The sequence below is a fragment of the Crinia signifera genome, chromosome 6, assembly GCF_055691185.1.
Source record: "Crinia signifera chromosome 6, ASM5569118v1, whole genome shotgun sequence".
Classification (NCBI taxonomy): Eukaryota; Metazoa; Chordata; class Amphibia; order Anura; family Myobatrachidae; genus Crinia; species Crinia signifera.
The window spans coordinates 30,616,179-30,639,489 of record NC_139222.1 but is presented as its reverse complement, the minus strand read 5'-3'; the positions used below and the strand labels follow the sequence as shown (position 1 = coordinate 30,639,489).

Genomic DNA, 23,311 nt, shown 5'->3' with positions numbered 1-23,311 from the left:
ACAGATCATTTTAGTTTCACTTTCTGTTAATGAGTAATGTTGTCTGTCGAGTGGCCTCTAGTGGTCACTAGCGGTACTTCACCTCAAAAAGGTGAGGATTTAGCCTTTTATACATAGTGATAGGATGACATGTGGTGCCTCATTAATTTCTAGTTATATTACGTAGTGTAATACTGCCCTCTAATGACTGTATATTGTTCTTAAATTATTATTTATAAGTATTAATATATATTCAAATGTAATGGCACCTGAACCCTCTCCTGCATTCTAGAGAAGGAGGACTCGGGTACACTGCAGCTGGAGTATCAGAACTGGCCAGCACTTGGTTCTCACAAGGATTCCGAAGGTGTCTTGTTTTCAGAGATCTTAGCCGAATACAAGCCATCCTCACCATAAAACACCCCACGCTGGCCGCTTTGAATACATGCCTATATATCTCCAAAGGAGCTAACCATAGCACCACTTTGATAATGTTATACAAACAAATTAACTTTAACGGAATATTGGCTTGGCTGTTAACTATTTCTGATCTATTTGATCAATACCATTTGGATTATTTACACTGTTCTATTATTCATTTGTTATTTTCTAGTAACTTCTTGGTGATTGGTAAGAGACACAAGGTTGCGGTACAAAATGGCTGTCCACCTTGAAAAAATGCCACCAGCCATAGTTTTTACTGCACTGAGAATGGGAGGTAATTTCATATGTGGCTCCTGCCCTGCCCATTTATGTGATCCCCTCACAAACATAGTAAGGCAGCCATTTTGAATTTCCTTCTTTTCCCCTGACCTAGCTACACAGGAAGCATAGTCAGCCATTAATGCAATGAAAATGGTTTCTAATAACTTTGATACTGAGGTAATGATTAATTGAAAGACATGTAATACAGGGATTTTGGAAACTGAAGAAAATGTAAAATAAGGATGTAGATTACATTGACAAAAATAACCACCATTGAACCTAAAGCCTAGACCCTAACAATTTGCCCTGATTAATACAGTGACTTCTCCACAGAGTCGATAACTCACAGTCTACGCACAGCAGGTGTCTGAAACTGGTGTGCAAATAACGGAGTCACTTACCTGGGTTTTTCCGCCAGTGCCCTCCTGGATTGCCGTCCGTGACAGGGCAGTACTACCGCAGAAGCAGGAGAAGATGCCACCAAATAGATGGCTGGCACCATATGCAATAAACTCCTGTAAAAAAAATGGTGCAATGTTCACTTATATAAGAGAATGAATGTAAAATAAATGCATCAGCAATCCCATTTCCAAACATGCGATCTTGGGGGGTGCCACTGAGTCTATCTATCGCAAAATTCTTGTTGTCTGTGAGAGACATTTTTTTGTGCATAATGTAAGTGGCGGCTGTGGAACTTCTATGATGCCACCACCAGGGCTGTAGAGCGAATGGCTGGGCCCAGGTACTATTCAGGGGGCGTGGCCTATGTGTGGGAGGAGACCCTGAGAGCAGTGGTTCCGAAGGAAACTTTCATGGCTTATGCTGATTCCCGGGCTCCACACATCACCTGATGCATAGTCGCTACCGTTCCTGTTCTACTGGGTCTGTACATCATTGACGGCGGGGGTGAGGAGACTAGTGTGTAAGAATTCACAAACGCACCTGATTTCCATCCACCGGGTAGTTATGTTTGGTGCCGTACACCTTTGCCACAGACACACACACAGCATACGCTACAATTCCGATGGAGAACGCAGACCCAATCATTGGGGCAAACATGGAGACATCTGGAGCCATAGGTTTCATGAACCTGAAATGTCACACAGCTTTAGGAACATAATCATTGAGGAAACCGAAGCTTCATAAAAATACACTTTTAAAATATAGGTGGATATGTATGAGAAGGGTGTCTAACCATCATTAAATGTCTCCCCCATTACTATTACTTACCAGCGGCGGCATCTTCTCCCTCCGGGACTCGGGGCTCTGTATCCGAGGCTCGGCGCTCTGCAGGCTGCACTGTGTATTGTGCGCGCCTGGCCACCGGGTGGGGGATACTGTGCGGGGGGTGGTGCCGTTCCACTTTGGGCAGCTGCCCGGGCCCCTCCAGAGGCCAGGGCCCGGGACAGCTGTACCCCTGGCACCCCCCTGTCAGCGGCCCTGCATATATGACCATGACTGTTGCCAAATAATGAAAGGTCTTATCTCTGGTTTATGGCTGATATTCAATACTTTTGCCATCGATGGTGGAGAACCAAATGGCAGAGTGTCACTGAATAATTTAAAGTGTGAGGTAAAGGAGCATATCCCCACTTCTGACACCTGCAAAGCCCCACCCCCATGTTCTGATTGGCCCACGACCCAGTCAGTCAAAAAAAAGAGATGACCATCAGTTGGTGAAACCATCAATGGTTATCCATTGCATAGATGGTAACTTGCACTGTTGCCGTTTGTGGTAACCATTAAGGTCAACCACAATGATGGCCATCCCTTCACCAGGTCGGCGCTCTATCTAGGTCTAGTGGCGCCAATAATGACTTAGTGACCCTGTCATTCTGGGTAGCACATATAAATATACATGCAGAGATGTATCTAATATGTGCTGGCTGCAGATCCCCAGGGATCAGCTGTGCTGTGTCTATCACAGCCGTAGCTGAATTTGCCATTACTGTCCTTCAAAGTCCGCCCCCAGTCTGTGAAATCTAGCCAATGGGACCTTGGGGGCGGGCTTAGAAGAACAGTGATGATTTATGCAGAGTCCCGGGTTCTGCTGGCAGCTGTTATTCACAGCGCTGCCATCCCATGATAAAACAAGCCAACGTATATATCACATGTATGTTTTAAGTAAGTCTTGAATAATGCAACAAGTCTAGGAGAGTACTTACCCACTGGGGATAGTCTTCACAATCCCAGCACCATAATGTTTTTCTAATTCGGCTCCGTAAGACACCCCTGTAGCTACAATTGTCTGCAATGAAAGCCAGATAAACGGAATTTATCAAAGGCAAATCTACCCAATCCAACATTCATCATGTCAACATTCATCACGTATGTCTACATTGACCATTTAAAATATCGACAAAGCAGAATATTGACAAACTGTCTCTGGAGGCCGAGCGGTCCTCTACCTGGTTCAGATGGCAGCGGGGTCTTCAGTAGCTGGGTCCTGGTGTCAACCTATGGACAGTCTATCTTGACACTGTTAATCTTTTAATCTACACCTTCGCTGCTTAACCTTCCCTAGTGTCTAACCCCGCATCCGGTTGACGGATCTACGACGTCTAGATGGACCATGTTATGGTGGAACACCATTGGTCGAAAGCATCTAGTTAGACGCCTAATGTTTGACCATAACAGTGCCGATCCGCTACACCATAAACGCCTAACCCTAACACCCTACCCGCAGCCTAACCATAAGCCTATACATCTGGTGCCTAAGGCTGGGAACACACAATGCCGACAGCAGCACGTGTGATAAGCATGCGCACTTATCATCAGCTAGTCAACACCCGCCGACCTGCTACATCTGTTCGATATATCGGTGTAAGGTGGACTAAACATAACCCTAAACACTAATGTCGACTGGGAGTATCAGGATTTCACATGTCAACATTTTAGATGTCGACAACATGAAGAAGTTGAAGTTCTTAGGATATAAACATGTTAACTGTGGATATTTGAACAATGTCGACATAACAGTCAACATTGTGGGTCCAAATTGCGGTCCTCAATGCCCCCCCTAAATGCACCCATACACTGGGCGATTTACCTACAATTTATGTTCTTTTCCAGTGATTACAGCAGTCAATCGCAGGAAAAGAACCCAAATTGCAGGTGACAGCAAGGCTGCGAATATATGCAGCCCAGCAAACAGGTCTGACAGGCCCTTAATTCATACCTCAGTCAGTTTGATTATACCATAAAGGAGGAACGTTCAGATGTGACCAACTCAGGGGTAGATTTACTTAAGCTTCTAAAAAGGAAAAGTAGTGGTGTTGCCCATATTCAGTGGCATAATAATAGCCCCGCAGACCCCGCAGTGGAAGGCGCAGAGTAAGTGTGGTTCTGTGGGGGCTATTGCTGCCCTGACCTACTTGCCGTCGCGTCTGTGGCCGGGCCGTGCAGATCTATCTGTCTGCGGTGCCGGCGCTCCTCCTTGCTCCTCCTGCTAGTAAAAAATCTCCCTCACAAAATGTCCACCCCCAGACAGTTTTTGAGGATGCTAGAGGAGGCGGCGACCTCCTCTAGCATCCTTAAAAACGGTCTGCTATTAGGTGCAGTCATTTTGTGAGGGTTTTTTCATTAGCAGGAGCCAGGAGGAGCGCCGGGACCGCAGACAGATAGATCTGCGGGTACCGGTTACAGACGTGGCGGCGGCTAGCGTAGGGGTAAAGCAGGGTTGTGGTAGTTTACCTTTTTTTTTCTGGGGGGGGTGCTGCTGAATCTTAGAAAGTGAGAGATTTGGTGAGAAATCTTTTTTTTTTTTTTTTTAAAGCGGCAATCGTTTACACCGCAAGACCAAACTGTTTTTTTGCAGTGAAAATGATTGCCGCTTTAAAAAAAACCCGGAAGATTTCTTTCAAATCTCTCACTTTATGAATCTCTTACCCCATTACATTTCACCCCTAGAATCTTAATCGTTGCTACAGGCAACACCACCACCTTTCATATGTAGGAGACACAAGGGTAGATGTATGAGGTATGTACTTACCACGAGAATTTCTATTGGGATAGGCACACGGAGCTTGTGCTTGAATCTTTCATTTACTTCCTTCACCGCCACACACACTATGAAGGCCAGAAGTCCGGCAATGAGGTCAACGACTTTGGTCTGTCTGATGTTGGCAAAGATGTCTATGATTGTCTACAAACAATTTACAGGGTGGAAAAATGAATAAAAATTGATCTGTAGAAATAAATTCAGAATACAAATAGTTTCTTTTATATCAGGTATCTCAGACACATCCGTTTGCATGCAGCCACACAGATGGTTAATACCATCTAATTATTTCTTCTCCGCTGCCCGGCACTTGCAGCCGCCGCCTGATCCAGGAGCCAATCGGCAAATGCACAGTTCTACGCAAATTAAAAGCGGGAGCTGACGTCATCCTCCCAAGCAGGGGAACAACTGCGTTTTCTAGGGTTGGCCCAGCGTTTCTATGGGCGCGCCTACCATTTTGGGGGGCACACCCATGAAATGCTGGCTGGCGGTGTCCCCCTCGGCAATGAAAAACTTAGCCAAAGGTGGTTGGATGTGCCTTCGGTACTCTTTACCTAGAAGGGCGCCCACGATTTTGATCGTGGGCATCGTTAGTAAAAAAAAAATTGCGTCGGTCGCATCGCATGCGACCAAAAAAATCGCATGGGAAGCGACCGACGCGATGCCCGCGATTTCCCATAGGGAACAATGTTAAATCTCCCAATTGACCCGATTTTCATGTCCACGTCGGCGTGGAGTTGAGAATAGAAAGTGCCGAGCCCGAAGCGTGGCGAGCGCAGCGAGCCCCGCGAGGGGACGCGGACAGCTCTGAAGCCCGCGAGGGGACGCGTATACCAGGTATACGCGTCCCCTCGCGGGCTTCAGAGCTGTCCGCGGCCCCTCGCGGGGCTCGCTGCGCTCGCCACGCTTCGGGCTCGGTGGCTCGCTGCGCTCGCCACACTATTCTATTCTCAACTCCACGCCGACGTGGATAGTGGGGGTATGAAAAGGTCGTAGGACGCGTACCGCCGCCCCTCGCGGGCTCGCTGCGCTCGCAACGCTTCGGGTTGACGTTGATCGTGGGGTGGCGTTAACAATTGTGGGGGCCATTTCACACTTCAGGGTGCCTATTTGGCCTCTGTGGGCCATTTAACATTGTTTCCTATGGAAAAATCGGGTCAATTGAGACATTGAACAGGAAAATCGGGTCAATTGGGACATTTAACATTGTTCCCTTTGGGAAATCGCGGGCATCGCGTCGGTCGCATCGCATGCGATTTTTTAGTGCATGCGATGGCCGCGATGGGCGCCCTTCTAGGTAAAGAGTACCGTGCCTTCTTCTCCCATCATGCCGTAGTGGATGGTAGGGCAGGAAATACCACCTGTCGGCGCATGTCGGCTAAAACTAAAACAGGGAAAAACGCATGTTGCACTTTGAAACTGTCGACCTAATACTTGTGTCGACCTTCCAACCTTGACCTGTTGACCTATTTCAGGTGTTGACCCAAGCCCTGTCAACCTTCGGTGGGCAACCCAATGCATGGCAACCTAAATGGGGATGACCTCCCTTTAACATGCTCTCTTGGATCTCCACGAGATCAGGTCCAATATATTACCCAAGTTTTCAGTAAATACATTACAAACTCAAAGCATGAAGTAGGGATGGCCATCGGTGCTATCACCATCAAAGGCAAATGGTCATCGATGGTTGGCTATCACCATCAAAGGCAAATGGCCATCGATGGTTGTTTACTAGGTAATGTGGCTTTTCCTATCAATGCCCATTGCTTTTTCGCTGACTGACTGGCCCGTGGGCCAATAAATACACGGGGGCGTGTCTTCATGCGTGTCAGGGGTGGAGATATGTTCCGTATTCCCTGGACCTTGTGGGAAAAAAAACTATTCGGTTATGCTGAGCCATCGATGGAGGGAAACCATCTGGTTCTCCCGCATTGATGGCAAAACTATTCTATATCTGTCCTAAACCATCAATAATTACAAATCATCGATGGTCGATGGCCAACCCTAGCGAGAAGACCATTACTTTTCCACTACTATGGGCCACGGCAGCATTCCCAAGCTGACGGCAGTAACGAAAATATGACGTAAAGAACGTGATTGTTGTTATGACACTGTAAATGCTGAGTATACTTACGTAGATTATTGAGAGGACGCCATTGTAGTTTTTCGTTGGAACATTCAGCATTTGTTTAAATTGTGACACGAAAACCTGGAAAGCAGCAGCTGTCGTGAAACCACCGACCAGCGGTTCTCCAAGATATCGGACAATGAAGCCGATCTGACACACCCCTAGCGCAATCTGGGAGACAGGAAGTAGGTGCCGTCAGTTCCAAAGTATCAAACTACTCATCACTATCCCATTGTGTCGGTTGTTGTGTAGACGCACAATTTTAATTTAGTCACTGTAAGTCATGACCTGGGTTATATCCGGTCCGGAGCCAGGTGACACGTGGGGCCTGATTCAGATGTGGGCGGAGTTATCTATCGCTGATGCTTAAATGAAAGCAACAGCGATAGCACTAATATGGTAAGGCAGCAGGGGGCGCCACACGTGCTTGTATTAGTAATCCACGCTGTGTCCAGGAACGCAACATAACATCATGGGCCTGATTCAGGCCTGCTCGCTAGGCTTAGCGAGCAGGCAAGCGAGTCCCTGTCGTCGCTACATCAGACTGCCAACCACTAATAGTCCACTAATTCTGTGCTCACTGCAGGACATCAGACATTACCTGTATAATACCGATTAGAAAGCAGAGTGTTCCGGAAACGATGACCCTCTGTGCATCTCTTGCAGGAATGTCTGTTTCATTCACCGATCCAGCTAGCGGAAAGTTTTCATTTGGGGCCAGTTGTAGGACTACAGCACCCACCATCAAACTGACCACGGGGAAAGGCCCTGTTGGGAAAACCAAACACACATGGAAGTGTAAGACAGAGGGCTCCTTCCTTCCACACCTGGACTATTTTGCCAATAAACACCAAGTTCGAAAGTCCCTAAAGCAAGACATGCAACGCAAAAAGGGGCAGGGCCTCAGGTAGAGGGGCAGGGCCAAGTGCGGCGACTCTCGATCGTGCGATTTTGTGGGTGTGCCCAGCATTCCCTGAACAGTTGGGCAGCCACAGGCTCCCTCCCCGCATTAACTTCAGCAATCAGCGGTGGTCGCCAGTTTCCCCAACCGCGCCCCCCCCCCCCCCGAACCGGCGGGACACTGCGATTTGTGGGAGGGACAGTCTGCAACTAGTGGGTCTGACCCGCTGTAATCGGGACAGTTGGAAGGTATGATATCTGAGTTCCATCATGACTTTCGATCCCAGCACTGTGAGGCAGCATTGCTAACCACTGTGCCACTTGGGTATTATAGGAGACAATGCTGTATATTATACTGTCCTTTATTACTATTTATTATTATAAGTCACGTCACACCATGCAGCCTTGTATTTGTGACAGACCTCCTCTGTGACTTCTAATATCCATATAATGTAGTACTGACTGTGGCCTTCACATATACTGGCCTAGAAATCAATATAAACTATATATCAGGATTAAGGCAGTATTAGGGGAATTACCTGACTGTACTTACCTACGGAAAGATGCCGGGATGTGCCCAGAAAGACGTATATCAGTACAGGGAAAAAAGCGGAGTACAGGCCGTACCCAACAGGAACCTCGGCCAGCAACGCGAACGACAGCCCTGAAATGACAAGCAGGATATTGTAAGTCACCCCTGCGCCCACAGCTGGGTGCTGTATTACAGCATGGTGCTTTCATCAGATACATAACATGCTAGGTCAGTGTTTCTCAACCACTGTGCCGTGGTACACGTGTGCCTTGAGCTGTTCTCAATTGTGGCCCAGATCTAGAGATGCCCAAACCAGTTTACAGCCACCACCAGTTCAACTGTTATTTACTGGTCTATTCTTTTCATGTAAAGGGACTTGGGGACAGATTCTCTAAGCTTCAAAAGTGATAAAATGGAGAGTGATAAACAGCCAGCCAATCAGCTCCTACCTGCTGTGCCACAGACTGTGTTTGAAAAATGTCAGACAGGAGCTGATTGGCTGGCTGTTTATCACTCTCCATTTTATCATTTTTGAAGCTTAGAGAATCTGGCCCAATGTATTTTATTTTTCTGTGGGGACGAGTGTGACGAGTGTTTTTTTTATATGGGGGGCCAATAGTTTTTCTTTTTTTTCCTGGGGGGCTGCGCTCGCCACACTTTCTATTCTCAACTCCACGCCGACGAGGATAGTGGGGGTATGAAAAGGTCGGAGGACACGTACCGCCGCCCCTCGCAGGCTCGCTGTGCTCGCAACGCTTCGGGTTGACGTTGATCGTGGGGTGGCGTTAACAATTGGGGGGGCCATTTCACACTTCAGGGTGGGTATTTGGGGTCTGTGGGCCATTTAACATTGTTCCCTATGTGAAATCGGGTCAATTGGGCCATTTAACATTGTTCCCTATGTGAAATCGGGTCAATTGGGCCATTTAACATTGTTCCCTATGTAAAATCGCGGTAATCGCGTCGGTCGCATCGCATGCGTTTTTTTTGCCCGTATGCGATGCGACCGACGCGATTTTTTTCCTTGCGATGCCTAAGATCAAAATCGTGGGCGCCGTTCTAGGAAACAAGTACCATTAATGTTTATCCCTATCTATCAATGGCTTATGTGCCTGATTCAGACCTGTAAAATAGCATACAGATCGTAGTACGCATGTGCGAGCCCTCGCTGCAATAAAAGCCCGCTCTTTTATAAAATGGATGGCCGTGGTGATTGACAGGAAGCCGGCATTTGTGAGTGGTCCCCGGCCATAGTCTGGGAGTGTCAGTGAAAACAAACTCGTTTGAGCGGAAGTCATGTGACGCCAGCTCCGGCCCCCATCAGCCTGTTTGTACTGCAGCTGCTGAGCAAGTCCTGGGCTACGTACAGACTGCCTTTAGTAATGTGAGCATATTGTCGGGTCGAGTCCAATAACTGATCCCATGAAATCCTTTCATATTCAGGGACACACTTTTCCCATGTCGACCTAATGGTGTTGACTTAATGACTGTCGACCATCATGCTGTAGACCAAATGGTCCCAACCTAAAACACTAAACTCTGTTTTGCTGTCACATATCTCCTTTAGGTCCATCTCCACAGGTCCTTGGTAACGTCCCTGCCTGGCTTTCTCCCTACCTCCCCACTGACGTATGCATTCTTATTCTAAAGCACAGGTTCTCAAAGTCGGTCCTCAGGACCCCACACAGCGCATGTTTTCCAGGTCTCCTCACAGAATCAATTGAAATAATTAGCTCCACCTGTGGATCTTTTAAAACATGTCAGTCAGTAATGAGTGCACCTGCGCAACTGCCGGGTGACCAGTGTGGGGTCCTGAGGACCGAGTTTGAGAACCACTGGTCTAATGGATATGCACATTGCCTTTCATGAGAATACTGATATTCACACTTTTAAACTCATCACCCAAATCGTTGCATGCACCGTGGCTCCTGATTGGTCCACTCTTCACCCAATCGCCTCGCCAGCCCTATATATATACAGTATACTTTTATACAGTATATACTGTATCAAAGGTTTTACTTTAAGGACCAATGCATTTTATACAATCACACTAAAAAACTGTAATAAACGGCAATCATATGTTATTGCCAATAAGCAATACTTCTTTATCAGCCCCTTGTGCCAGCCAATTATGTGCTGGCACAGACACGTAACCTCTAATCTGATGACCCATACCTCCCAACTGTCCCAGAGCAGTGGGCACTCCCCAAATATGATGAAAACCAGGGGTTGCGGCACTAATCCTGGTCCCTCCATCTGAGGCTCCACCCCCTCACCCTGCAGCCCCGACCCTTTTTCGGCCCCTGAAATGTAGAAGTTGGCAGGAATGGATTACCATAATCATGGTGAAATGTCAATCAGCCTGACTCTATTGCACCGGCCGAGATGATCCAGGGTCACGCACAGGGCGGGATTTCAATCTGGCGGGGCTGCAGCTATCTGCTTGCGGGACTCTGACTTTCGCAGAGAAGCAATCAGGTCTGAAAAACCCCCTGAGTCTTTGAGCGTGATAAAGTGGACGGAGACAGCCAATCAACTGCCACGTTAAAGTCTGTGTTTGAAAATTGACAGTCAGCAACGGATTGGTTGGCACTTTGATACTCATTTCTCAACAAGTGATCAACCTTATTAGCGGAAATGTACAAACATGGGAGTTCTATTTCACATGGGCAACCAATCAGAATCTACTTCTCATTCATTTAGCACCTTCTAGAAGATAATGGATAGTATCTAATTGGTTGCCTATAGCAACCAACATCCCATGTGACATAGAACTCCCATCTTAGTAAATTTCCGCCATTGTGGATGATAAAACTCATTGCATATGATATATGGTGCTGTAGTTCAGCTCCTAACTGCCATGTGTTGCCTCAACTCACAGCAGCACTGCAAAAGGGGTCCTGTCCCAGCTCAGTGCTGCTCATACGGTTTAAAACATGTCAAGTGCCTTTGTCCAGAAAGGCTTAACCCCTTCAGTGCTGTGGCAGCGATTTAACACGTGTTCCGGGGGTCTCCGGCCTCACCCGGAGAGGAGACCAAAACCTGCAGGCCGGGTGGCCGGACCAGGCTGATGTAACCAAGCCCCACCCCCATTCTTGTCAAACTCCACAATCCGTGAAAAGGGGGCAGTGCTAAAATGCAGTGAAGTGCGGTGAGGTCATTGCCTGGGGAGGCACTGACCTCACCACCACCACCCCCCCCCCCGGACATGGCGGTGCTACATATGCAGCGGCCGCCGGTACATGCGCCCCCCCTCCCCTCCCACCACCCGGCGGACTCACCTGTCCTCGGCGGTGGCGGCGGCCAGTCCTCTCGGCGGTGAGACGAGTGAGTGTCATCTGCTTTCTCCCTGCAGGCGCCGAACTCCCAGCTGCCCGTGCTGCTGCATCCTCTCCAGGGCCCTGCATGTATGTGATTGGACAGTGGATCCAGCACTGGATCTGCTGGCCCAATCACATCTGGGGGCATGCGTTCATACTGGTGCCCCTGTCATTGCGGCATCAGTATAAGTGCCGCTTCCCCATTCATTTTCAATGGGCTTTTACAGCCCATTGCTGCACCCTGCCCCCTGCCCACCCCTACCCGCCCCCCGCTGCCCGGCGTTCTAATGTTAACAGCGGGAGGCACCTCTCCCGCTGCCTCCCACCCTCACATGCAGCAGTGTAAGAAGGTGGGAGGCAGCCGGAGAGGTAGAAATGATGAAAATAATAAAAGAAGATATATAAATATCTTCTTTTTATTATTTTCATCATTATAACAGGGGAGGCTCTGCCTCCCCTGCCTCCCCTGACTGCACGTGCCTGCTAAAATGACACAAAATGGCACCTTTCGCTTCATTTTAGTCCCAAAAGATCAAGTGGAGAGAGATAAACTACCAACCTGCTGTCCAACTGCCATTTTTCATACACATCTGTAGAGTGACAGTTAGGGACTGTGTCTGGGTCATTATCCACAGCATAACTGCGAATTTTCTAATGCGCAAATCCACCACTGTGTTTAAAAGGACGTACCTTCGGTCACATCCAAATTCTCCCACTGCAACTAGTATTTTAAGTGAAACCTCCAATTAGCGGGCGTGGTCACTCCTCCATTTTTTGCCACGCCCCCTTTAGCACCGGGGTCTGCAGACTGTCGCGCAAGAGTCAGGGGTGTGGATTGATTCGTCTACAGTGACTACGGTAGTTAGACAGTCAATAGGTCAAAGGGTCAAGACAAGTAAAAGGTTGACATGAACAATAAAGTCAAGTCCAAGCAGTTTCTAGCAAAGTACAGGCTGTGTTGGAACTGAAAGCTGATTGGTTGGTACTTTCTCTCTCTCTTCCCTCGGTCCTTTAAATAAAACAGTAGCTTCCATGATCAGTGGTCATGGAAATCCCTAATTTACTATTCACTGCGTGACTGATGATTATCTTACATATAATTGGTCTATAAAGATTACATTTTATTGTGAGGACTCAGGTGTTGCCAAATTTACTGTATTTTAAAAGGCTACATGGAATTTTACTATACTGACTTTCTGTTCGCTTTCCCCATATACTGTACAGTAAGAAACATGGATCAGTTCCTTCATTGGGCGGTATTCAATGAGGCTGATTCGCCAGGTTTTTATGGCGATTTTGTGCTGTAAGGCGAATTTCTGACTAAAACGGTGAATCACCCTATTCAATGACCACATGGCGAATACATTTCAAGGTTTTTTTCGCCATGATTCACCGAGTAGCAATCGATATCTTTTTATGGTGAAGTGGAATGTGAACTTTTAAAATAAAGTGTTTTGTTTTTTACAATTGGTGTCAAAAAATCTGGAATTTTATTCTGGGGAGGGGCATGCTATTTTTATTCATGTGCTGTAAGCACATGAATATATATTTAATTAAAAAAAAATATATATATATATATATTTTTTTTTTTTTTTTTACACAGAGCAGCCAGCAGGGGGCCGGAGCCGAGCCGCTCATTAGATATTCATATATTCACTTCACCCGATCATTACATATTCATGATCGGGTGTAGTGAATATACGCGGTCCCCTGCTGGCACCCCCGGCGGGCAGCCTGTGCTGCCTGGCACCCGGGGAGCCCACCTCCCCCCACAAACGTTCTGGGGCAGGCAGAGAGACTTCCATCTCCCTGCCTGCCACCGTCCTCAGGCTCCCTGCGGTGTTCACCGCAGGAGCTCAAATTCGCCGGTCAGGGGCAGCGAGCCCCTGACTCGTTGAATACCGGAGCCGGCGAGGCTCCGGAACGCGGCGACCAGTGTCGAATGTGCAGCGAATCCTAAACAGGATGCGCTGCACGTCGCCGGTATTCACATTGAATACCGCCCATTATGTGAAGCTCAATTCATCTGTTATTTATTGCGGGAGGAATCAGATGGCATTTGGTGGTCATACTTCCAAATATGCAGGTTTGGCCCGCTTAACGCATATGCACCTTCATTATTTATTCACATTTTCACACCCGTCTCCCTGTTATTTTAGAATTGCCTGAATGCATTAAAGGGCTTTCGGAACAGTTATCGTGAAAAACTGCTCCAAACCCTTTAATTCACCTTTTTATTCCGTAACCAGATTGGGATTGGGAGCCCGGTGATAATAACATAATTCTGAGATTATCGTAGAGCTCTCTGCAAAATGTCTCCTCCTGCATAGCTTATTCTGGCCATATGCAGAGAAAATAGTGCTGGGACCGGGCCAGTGTGATCATGTCCTCCTGGGCTGCTGTATGACATCAGGTGCAGCAAAGTGATGCTGCAAAATGGCAGCTCACTTAACAGCACTGGGAGACAAGTATGAAAAGATCATATGTTGTGCAGCAGCCAGCTCGAAGCACCGATCCCTCACAGTAAGGTACAAGCTATTTGTTACATGTTATAGGAACAAGGAGCAACAGGTCTCGGGGTCCAATGCTCTAAGCCCAGACGATCGTTGTTCGTCCCATTCGTTTTCCTCCCAAGATTAGTATGATCACCTGCTCAACATGCTTCAGACCAAATGGTTCTCCTTTAGCAGCCTCAAATGAAGAACCGCAGAGCTTGCTACAGTATGTATCATAATGGTGGTGCACTTTACAGTTCATGTTTTCCATGCTACCTGCAGATCTATAGGAGGAATGAATGCAGCATGTTTGAAAATGTGACAGTTACAATTGACTACAGCTGTGCACCAGCTAGGTGATTCGGAAAACGTGGACTGTTGGTAGATCTCGAGGACCGGTTTGGCCACCCCTGCTTTAGAGTAAGAACAGTATATAACTATTTTGCAATTTTATTGACTTGGACTAGTCATTTACAATGTATAACTTCTCCCTATCTATGCAAATGCCCTTGTAGGACTTGTTGGCACTAACTCCTTGGATTGATGCCAAAAGTCTATACAACAGCTGATATAATCTGGTTCTGCCAATGACCAAGACTGAGTACATTCACGTAGTAGGTGATGTTATCTGTCTCTGTCATTCGAGATTGGCAAGCTGATAAATTCATTTCTAGACGACTTGTTCAGAACATTAACAGTTTAGTATTTTATTACTGCAGTTATGGACACATGCCAACTGGTTTATAAGCCGATAACTCCTCATTAAGTTAAAGACAGAAGAAGATTCCAAGTTGGGAAGAGGTAAGCCTGATTTTCTAATAAATGCATATAAACGAGGGAATTACTATTCTCTTGGTTAACACTTTTGGTGTGGCCAATGCTAAATCTAGTTTCCGATTAAAACAAAATGGCAGTAATCCAGCAAAGAAGATGGCGTCAAATATGAGGTAAAATGAAACATGCTATGCAAAGCTTCTATTGTTTTTCTTTTGTTTGTTTTTCACTATACTAGGGCAAATAACCAGGGGAGCTAAACATTTTCTCAATTTTCTTAAATAAAATACAGCATTTTTAAGGAAGAAACTATTGTTGAGGAAAATTTGGTGTTGAAACACCTTTCTTATCATTGAAACACCTTTCTTATCATTGATTAGTTCAACACAGGTGAGGGCAATCCTAAATTACAAGAGAAGTCCAGGAACAGAGAACATTGTCCGGTACTTGTGTATTTTGGCGGCGCCCATCGCATCGCATACCATAAGGCATACGATGGTATGCGATGCGACGCGATATCGCGCGATATTGTACAATGCCATACAATTTTAAAATTGTATGACATTGTATATGGCATACAATGCCAAACAATGCGATGCGAATAAACATTGTATAAGCACCCTAATGGGTGCTTACAATGTTAAATGCACTCCCCTGCCACCCCCCCACTATAAACGTGAACCCGAAGCGTGGTGAGCGCAGCGAGCCCTCGAGGGGCGGCGGTACGCGTCCTCCGACCTTTTCATACCCCCACTATCCACGTCGGTGTGGAGTTGAGAATAGAAAGTGTGGCGAGCGCATACCGCTGCCCCTCGCGGGCTCGCTGCGCTCGCCGCGCTTCGGGTTCACGTTTATAATGGGGGGGTGGCGTGGGGGTGCATTTAACATTGTAAGCACCCATTACAGTGCTTAAAAGCACCCTTTAGGGTGCTTATACAATCTTTCATCGTATAGGGGACAAAAATCGCGTCGCATTGCATCGCATGCCATCGGGTGCATGCCATGTGATGCGATTAAAAAATTGCGCGATGGAAATCGGGGGTGCCGCTATAATACACAAGTACCCAATGTCCCTCCTGGAATCGTGCTGGGATTTACGCCTCAGCAAAGTGTCGCAAAGTGCAGGACAGTGAGGAACTATTTGGGGAAGATAATTGGGAGTAGCCGGCAAGATGGAAACATTTTTGGAGCTTTTCTAGGCCTACGATTGCCAACTTGTACACAGACAACATGGTGACAGATTATTGAAGGATCTACAGCAGTTCATGCCCAAGATAAAGATAAGCCCGTTATCATACTTGAGTTAAGACCAAAAAGCCTCCTCTTGAGTGGAAAGTTTTTTTTTATAATCCTGAAAACACTTGTGAATGCATCTGTACCATTTATAGGACAAAGTTAGTAGAAGTAAAGAAAATAGTTTAAAGGGGGCCTAAATAAACTAAGCACTTCAGCCACAAAATTGGCAGTCACTGAAGTGCTTGGTTTAGTAAACTGTGCATGTCATTTTTAATATAAAACATAAGGGTGGATTATCCTACTTTACTTTCCATAATGGGCTATATTTTGGTTAAAGTCTTTTGCTTAGATATATTTATTCGTTGGTTAGTTTGGAACACATTTTTAAACAGTGCCGCTGCTCTTTTGCTTAGTTTTGCCAGCCAGGGGTGATTTCAGAGAAGAGAGGGCCCATGTGCAACCTCTGTGCAGGCCCCCTGCACTGAGGTTCCCCATATTGATCTGTACATAGCCTGCTTACCCATTAGTGGACACAATCATGGCCCAGTATCGTCCAGATGTATTAATGTTCACACATTGGCAAAGGGAATTGGGTACTTGTGAGTTATCCGGACGCCCGATTTCAAAATCGGGTCGGATCGGGCACATCGCATCGCATCGCATGCGACCATCGGATGCGATGCGATGCGATGCGATGACCCGATTTTTCCATAGGAATCAATGTTAAAATGGACTGAGTCCATTTTAACATGGAATTCAATGGGAAAAAGGGGTCCTTTTCATACCCCTACTATCCAAGTGGGCATGGAGTTGGATATAAACCTGTGGCGAGCGTAGCGAGCCACCGAGCCCGAAGCGTGGCGAGCGTAGCGAGCCCCGCGAGGGGACACGGAATACCGTCCCCTCGCGGGGCTCGCTTCGCTCGCCACGCTTCGGGCTCGGTGGCTCGCTACGCTCGCCACAGGTTTATATCCAACTCCATGCCCACTTGGATAGTAGGGGTATGAAAAGGACCCCTTTTTCCATAGGAATCATTTTAACATTGATTCCTATGGAAAAATCGGGTCATCGCATCCGATGGTCGCATGCGATGCGATGCGATGCGATGCGATATCGCATCGCATCGTATCTGATTGTATGCCTTAACTTAAGGCATACAATCAAAAAATCGGGCGTCCAGATAACTCACAAGTACCGGGAATTGAAATATCCAGAAAACACTGGACATATAACCTGTCCTCCGATGATGTAAAGAGGGAGTCTCTCTGCCACGCTGTCAGCTCCACACCACTATGGCAAGTCTGTAGTCCCTCACACCAGGTAGTTGATGCAGGATGATCACGTCCCAGCAGGCCACGCCCCCACCATGGCCTTCTGTGATGTGATCTTTAGTATTACAATTCTGCTGTAGTTATGGTGGGCAAGTGCTTAATATGGACTCACCCTGCAGTGTTGACACCAGTCCGGTGCTCACTCCTGAGATGAGATCATGTACAATCCACTCCTTCCACCTGTACTTGGGCAGCCAGTCCAATATGGGGAAAATTGATTTGATAATCAAGAGGACTCTTCTAGCTGAACAGCTGTTGGGTGAGAATATGACAAAGGTTAAATGCGGAGCGGGTGTATTTCTCCAGCTATTCTGCCCTCTGTAGTGTGTATTAAGCAGAGTAATGGTGCCCATTCACAGATCCGATTTGGCCTGTTTTCATCCGATTCCGATGGCTCGGCAAGATATATCGGATCAAAACTGGCCAAATCGTACCTGTTCGACATCCGATCTGACCCAATGTGAGTTCCGGTGCACATAGGATTGGATCCTGTATATCGTACTTGCAGCACATATGATGTATCGGATCTGACCCATCAGTGGTACATCGCGGGTGCTTTTTAGTGATCAGGACCTTAGATGTGTGCCAGCAGTGCCGTACCACTGGCATACACCTATAGTCTGCAGTGCGAGGAAGCGATGAGCAGTAGAGGTGCGCTACCTGCTCTGCGCCTCCGAAACCCGCGCCTGGGGCGCTGACAAGGCTTGCACCGGCGCTGATAGTATATAATATATTTATTAATAATAATATCAGAAGATTGTTTTAACAAAAACCATTAGTAGATAGGTACTAGGGGGGAAATTCTAGTTTGTTCAGTCCCTGGCAAATTCGCACTGCAGACCGATGTTTTGCCTCTATGTATGCTTATATTACCATACCTCCCAACATCTGGGTATCCCTAATCGGGACACTCGCAGGGCTCCCAAAAAGGGCCGTGACCTATGTAAATGGAGTGTGATGGCCTCGTGTGATGCCATGTCCTCAGGTTACGCCCCCATTTTTCACCCATCTGCAGCGCTGAATAGACGCTGTGCGCATGAAATGTGGACAGATTGGAGGTATGTATTACCATATGCGCATGTCCAGGGCTGCTGTGCAGATGCCATCAGCGACATGCACAGTCGCCAGGTGAATTTATAACCGCAAAGGGTAGCGGTAGTGTGGTCCAGTGCCATATAGTTCAAAGCCCGCTGCCAGCCAGTTACACACTGCCGGCGCCACTGAGGAAGGAGCTGAGACTGAGTGGGATGGCGCCGCCTCACTCTCAGCTCCTGGACATAACTGTACTTCCAGTGGCCGCAGCAGTGACTGTAATAATCCCACGAGAGGCTGACAGCGACTTCAGAAGCACCTCGGAGGCGGGGCTGGCAGCAGCTGTGTAATGAGGAAATTGGAGAAACAGCTGAATCATGCTGTTCTCTGATTTTAGTAACAGCAGTGTCCCCATCACCCCTCCTTGGATCCGGCCATGCCCTTAAGCTACACAACATATTGAACCATGGTGACCAGGGCCGGCGCCACCAACTGTGCAAAAAACTTGCGGCGCCAGCGTCCATGCAGTGCTGGAGCGGGCAGGGGTGTCCGTGCCACGCTAGTTATTTTCAATTCACTCCAGGGACCCCGCCGCCAGCTTTATACACAATGACAGCGCTTCCCGCACTGCCGCGCGCATAGCGCTAGTTATTTTCTATTCACTCCAGGGACCCCGCCACCAGCTTTATACACAATGACAGCGCCGCAGGTACCCCCGCGGCACGGACACCCCGGCCCGCTCCAGCACTGCAGGGAAGCCGGCGCCGCAAGTTTTTTACAAACAACATTCTACCACAGTTTGTTACACTTTAATGACTATATAATGCCAATGAAACAGCTTTATTGTCCCTTCATGGTTAATTGTTAGCTCAATCAAAAGCTATTTTGTATCTTTCCTTACATTCTTCTTCTGGGTTCCAGTTTACATTTGACTTGTCTTCTTTACCAGAAAATAATAAGGCATTCTATGTACAGGAGGGTTAACGCCTGTTATTATAGGTCAGGGCTGGACAACACCGGCCCTCCAGATGTTAGTGAACTACACATCCCAGGATGCTTTGCATTAGTTTTGCTATGTGGCCATGCTGAAACTGATGCAAGGCATGCTGGGATGTGTAGTTCATCAACATCTGGAGGGCCGGTGTTGCCCAGCCCTGTTATAGGTGGATTCAGGGTAGGGGGCACCAAGGCACGTGTCCCCCGCCCCCCCATGCCATTTAGGACCTGCAGCCACCTCTAGGACCCCGGTAGAGAACACTCCCAGCAGGTGCTGTAGTGCTGCTGTGGAGGATGTGCCAGGCCAGGACTAAATTGAACAGCAGTGCTGCCATTACAGTGTCTGCTCCGTCACCAGCTCAATATCCTGTAAGTATCCTATCCCAGTTTCTCCCATCCTTCCAGCCCTGTGTTTCCTTTTTTCCGCCTCAACTGCACTCATCTCACTGTCTGCCCACCAAGAACCCCATCTGGCCAGTGCAATCACAGTGATCTCCCCTCTGTCAAGGCTCGGGTAACTGGTATCCCTGGCTGTGTCAGCAGTGAGCCAGTGGGGGGTTCTGGGTATTGGAACACTAGGGCTTTGGGGCATCAGCAGTTCATATGACACTGGGCACTGTGGACACAGCTAGGTGCAGAGTTGATGTGACTCTGATCAGAGGCGCAAAGTCTAACCCCACAGATGGCTTTCACCAGGGACCCCCGCAAGTGGATATGGACTTCAGTGCACAGGTATTTGTCAGAGTTCCACACCTTACTGCCACTTCTGAGGGATGACAGTGATAGTTAATGGTCAGGCAGTGAACTTAAGGTCTGTAGTATTGGGCTGGGAACCATCAGGATCGGCATGGGAGCCCGATGGTCAGGGTTGGCCTGGGAGCCCGGTTCTGTGCTGCTTTCAGGAAGCCCATGATGCTCAGGATGCTGAAGATGGTATAAGCAATCTATATGGCTGATAGTAATAGACCAGGCAATGCAGCAGCAGCAGCAGCAGGATTAGGTACTCTGTAAACAGGTATCCTGGAGCCTAGAAATCAGCCTCTGGGATCTCTTTCAGGAGGAAGACAATTGTTCAAGGCCCTGGACTGAATAAAAGACTGACTCCTTTTATCCCCTGTAGTGGTTCCTGATTGGTAGCCTGACATGTGACTTCAGCAGGGAATGGGATAGGTGCTTTAGACCTGGACAAGTAACACTGGGCCTGAGTCACATGGTACATTCTGGACTCTGGGGATTGGAGTGCATGGGTCAGATGACTCTTGGTGTCATGGCGGCACCCATGCAGCTGCATGCCGGCGTGGGATGCCAGGTCACATGCTGGATCACAGCAGCGAGGTGAGAGTGAACAATGTGTCAGTTGAACATCACGCCAGCCCGTGGCAGCACCGGCGATGCCAGCAACAGATCTGCAGCAGTGTGCAGACCAACACGGGGGTAAGAAGTGCATGCGAGTGTCACGTTTCCTGACACCTCCACCCAAATCTCACTGCCCCTTCCCATTCTGCCCAATACCTAATCCAACCCAGCATCCCACACCATCTCAATGATTCCACCATCCCAGCCCATTGTCTCCCCCTCTGCAAGAACCCCCCAGCCAGTCTAGTTGCAGTGTCACCCCTTCATTCTGCCCAGTGTATCCTTTTCTACAGCCTAGTGTTGCCTCCCCCCCCCATCGCCATCTCACTGCCCGCTTTCCATCCAGCCCAGGGCCCCCCTATATATCAAGCCCTGCCTCTCCCTGTCACCCACTGCTATCTACCACCTGAAGGGCTGGAGAAGAGGGTGAGGATTAAAATATAGACAATAAAAAAAGTCAACGGTACTTGTTTCCTAGCACGGCGCCCAGATTTCCTACAGTCGTTAACGTAGTGAAATCGCATCGCATGGGCCATTTTAGTGCCGTGCGATGCGATGCGATTTTTTATGTAATATATTCACTGCTCCGGCGCCACTGAGGAAGGAGCTGAGACTGAGTGGGATGGCGCCGCCTCACTCTCTCAGCTCCTGGACATCACTGAACTTCCAGTGGCCGCAGCAGTGACTGTAATAATCCCACGAGAGGCTGACAGCGACTTCAGAAGCACCTCGGGGGCGGTCCTACATGTCATACAATCATATTATTGTATAGCTAATGTAATGGCATCGCACACCCTATAAAATCTCATGCGATTTTGCGGGAGGTGCGATGCGATCCCCTGGGGCATACAGAGCAGTGAATAAATTACATTCAAAATTCGCATCGTTTCGCATCGCACGGCACAAAAATGGCCCATGCGAAGCGATGCCATGTGACTTTCCTACGCAGAATAGCCCACTAAGCTATTTGCCTAGTGGGCGCCCTGCTAGGAAACAAGTACCAAGTTAACACTCAAAAGGTTAATATGGTCAATATGTATTAGGTCGAGAGGTAAAAGGTCAACGGGGTCAAAAAGGTCGACATTGAAATGTTCAACACAAAAAATGGTTGAAACAAACTTTTTTGTTCATTCTGTGTGATTTGGTTTGTTTGTTTGTTTGTTTGGAAAGGTGCATGGTTCTGCTATCTCTGCTCTTTTTTTGGGTGTTGACCATTTTCATGTCAACATTTTGTACCCGTTTCTCTGTCGACTTTTTGTACCTGTTGACCTAAAAGAGTCAGTGATCTTGAAAGTCAAAGTCTTGACTTCAACCACATGCGGCCCTCCAGCTGTTGATGAGCTACACATCCCAGCATGCCTTGCCTTAGTTTTGCTATGTGACCATGTTGAAACTGATGCAAGGCATGCTGGGATGTGTAGACTGACTTTTATTTGCCAACAGTAAAAATATCATTCGATGTTGGCCAACCTTCAAATGATTTTTCACTCATGCGGCCACATGCGATGGGATGTGTAAGCAGGAGGGCGCTCCTTCAGTGGGGCGGTGGGCGGAGTCTACCTGTTTGCTAGGCTGCGAACATACGCTGGTCTGAATGAGGCCCACAATGACGCTGACAGGTATGTAGCCGGTGGCTCCAAGCAAACAACATTCTACCAATGTTTGTTACACTTTGATGACTATATGATGCCAATGAAACAGCTTTATTGTCGCTTCATGGTTAATTGTTAGCTCAATCAAAAGCTATTTTGTATCTTTCCTTACATTCTTCTTCTGGGCGCCAGTTTAAGAAGACAAGACCTGATTGCTACTGCGCGATTCGCACATCGGCTGATTGTCCTTACACTGCACATGCCTAAGGCCCGTGGTATGCATGCGCGACGGCTGCTTGCGAAGGAATCCGGCTACTTTTTCCCGGCGCCAGGGTGATTGACAGGAAGCCGGCATCTGGAGGAGGGGGAGGGGGTGGTAACTGCCCTTTAATTGGAGTCCTAAAAAAACGGACAGATCCCGTAGTCATTTTAGGAGTGTAAAAATAGTCCCAGCCAACAACTCCCAATAATCATGTTTAATACTGGGAAATGGACCTGGTATTTCCAGTCGTCAGTATTAAGAGATACATTGACACTTTGAGGCCATTGCAGTTGTTGTACTTTATGTATTAACAAGTAACCAGGTGAGAACAAGCCTCAATGCTTTTCAAGCAATCCTGTTCTCCCAGAGAGCATGCCTCGGAGATAGGCACAGTGACATGCAGGATAGGAGCGAGACTGACCACGGTCATGAGAGGATGGGTAGTGCCGGACGAAGAATGGAGAATGATGGTGGAGTTGATAACTGGAGTCCAGTTGGTGAGTGTAAATGGTTGGTAATAGATCCTCTTTAGCACGTTTTAGCTGACGGGACATACCATATAACCTGGAAGGGCAGGGGGAGTATGATCAGGACACAGAGTGCACCCTCGCAGGCTTGCTTCCATCACCACCTGGTTACTAATGGCATCCGGTGATGGAGTGGGTAGTGAAAT

General features: G+C 47.7%; 1 protein-coding gene across 1 annotated transcript in view; it reads right to left on the bottom strand.

The window, feature by feature from the left end:
* LOC146009569 (pendrin-like) overlaps positions 1-23,311 on the bottom strand; it is a 61,656-nt gene that overhangs the window by 18,815 nt on the left and 19,530 nt on the right. Inside the window, exons 4-11 of the mRNA XM_083150016.1 lie at positions 17,513-17,652; positions 8,266-8,376; positions 7,414-7,580; positions 6,819-6,983; positions 4,676-4,828; positions 2,850-2,932; positions 1,627-1,774; positions 1,086-1,199 (exon numbers count right to left, since the gene is read on the bottom strand). Coding sequence (XP_083006142.1) covers positions 1,086-1,199; positions 1,627-1,774; positions 2,850-2,932; positions 4,676-4,828; positions 6,819-6,983; positions 7,414-7,580; positions 8,266-8,376; positions 17,513-17,652 — 1,081 coding nt within the window. The remainder of the gene's footprint in view (positions 1-1,085; positions 1,200-1,626; positions 1,775-2,849; positions 2,933-4,675; positions 4,829-6,818; positions 6,984-7,413; positions 7,581-8,265; positions 8,377-17,512; positions 17,653-23,311) is intronic.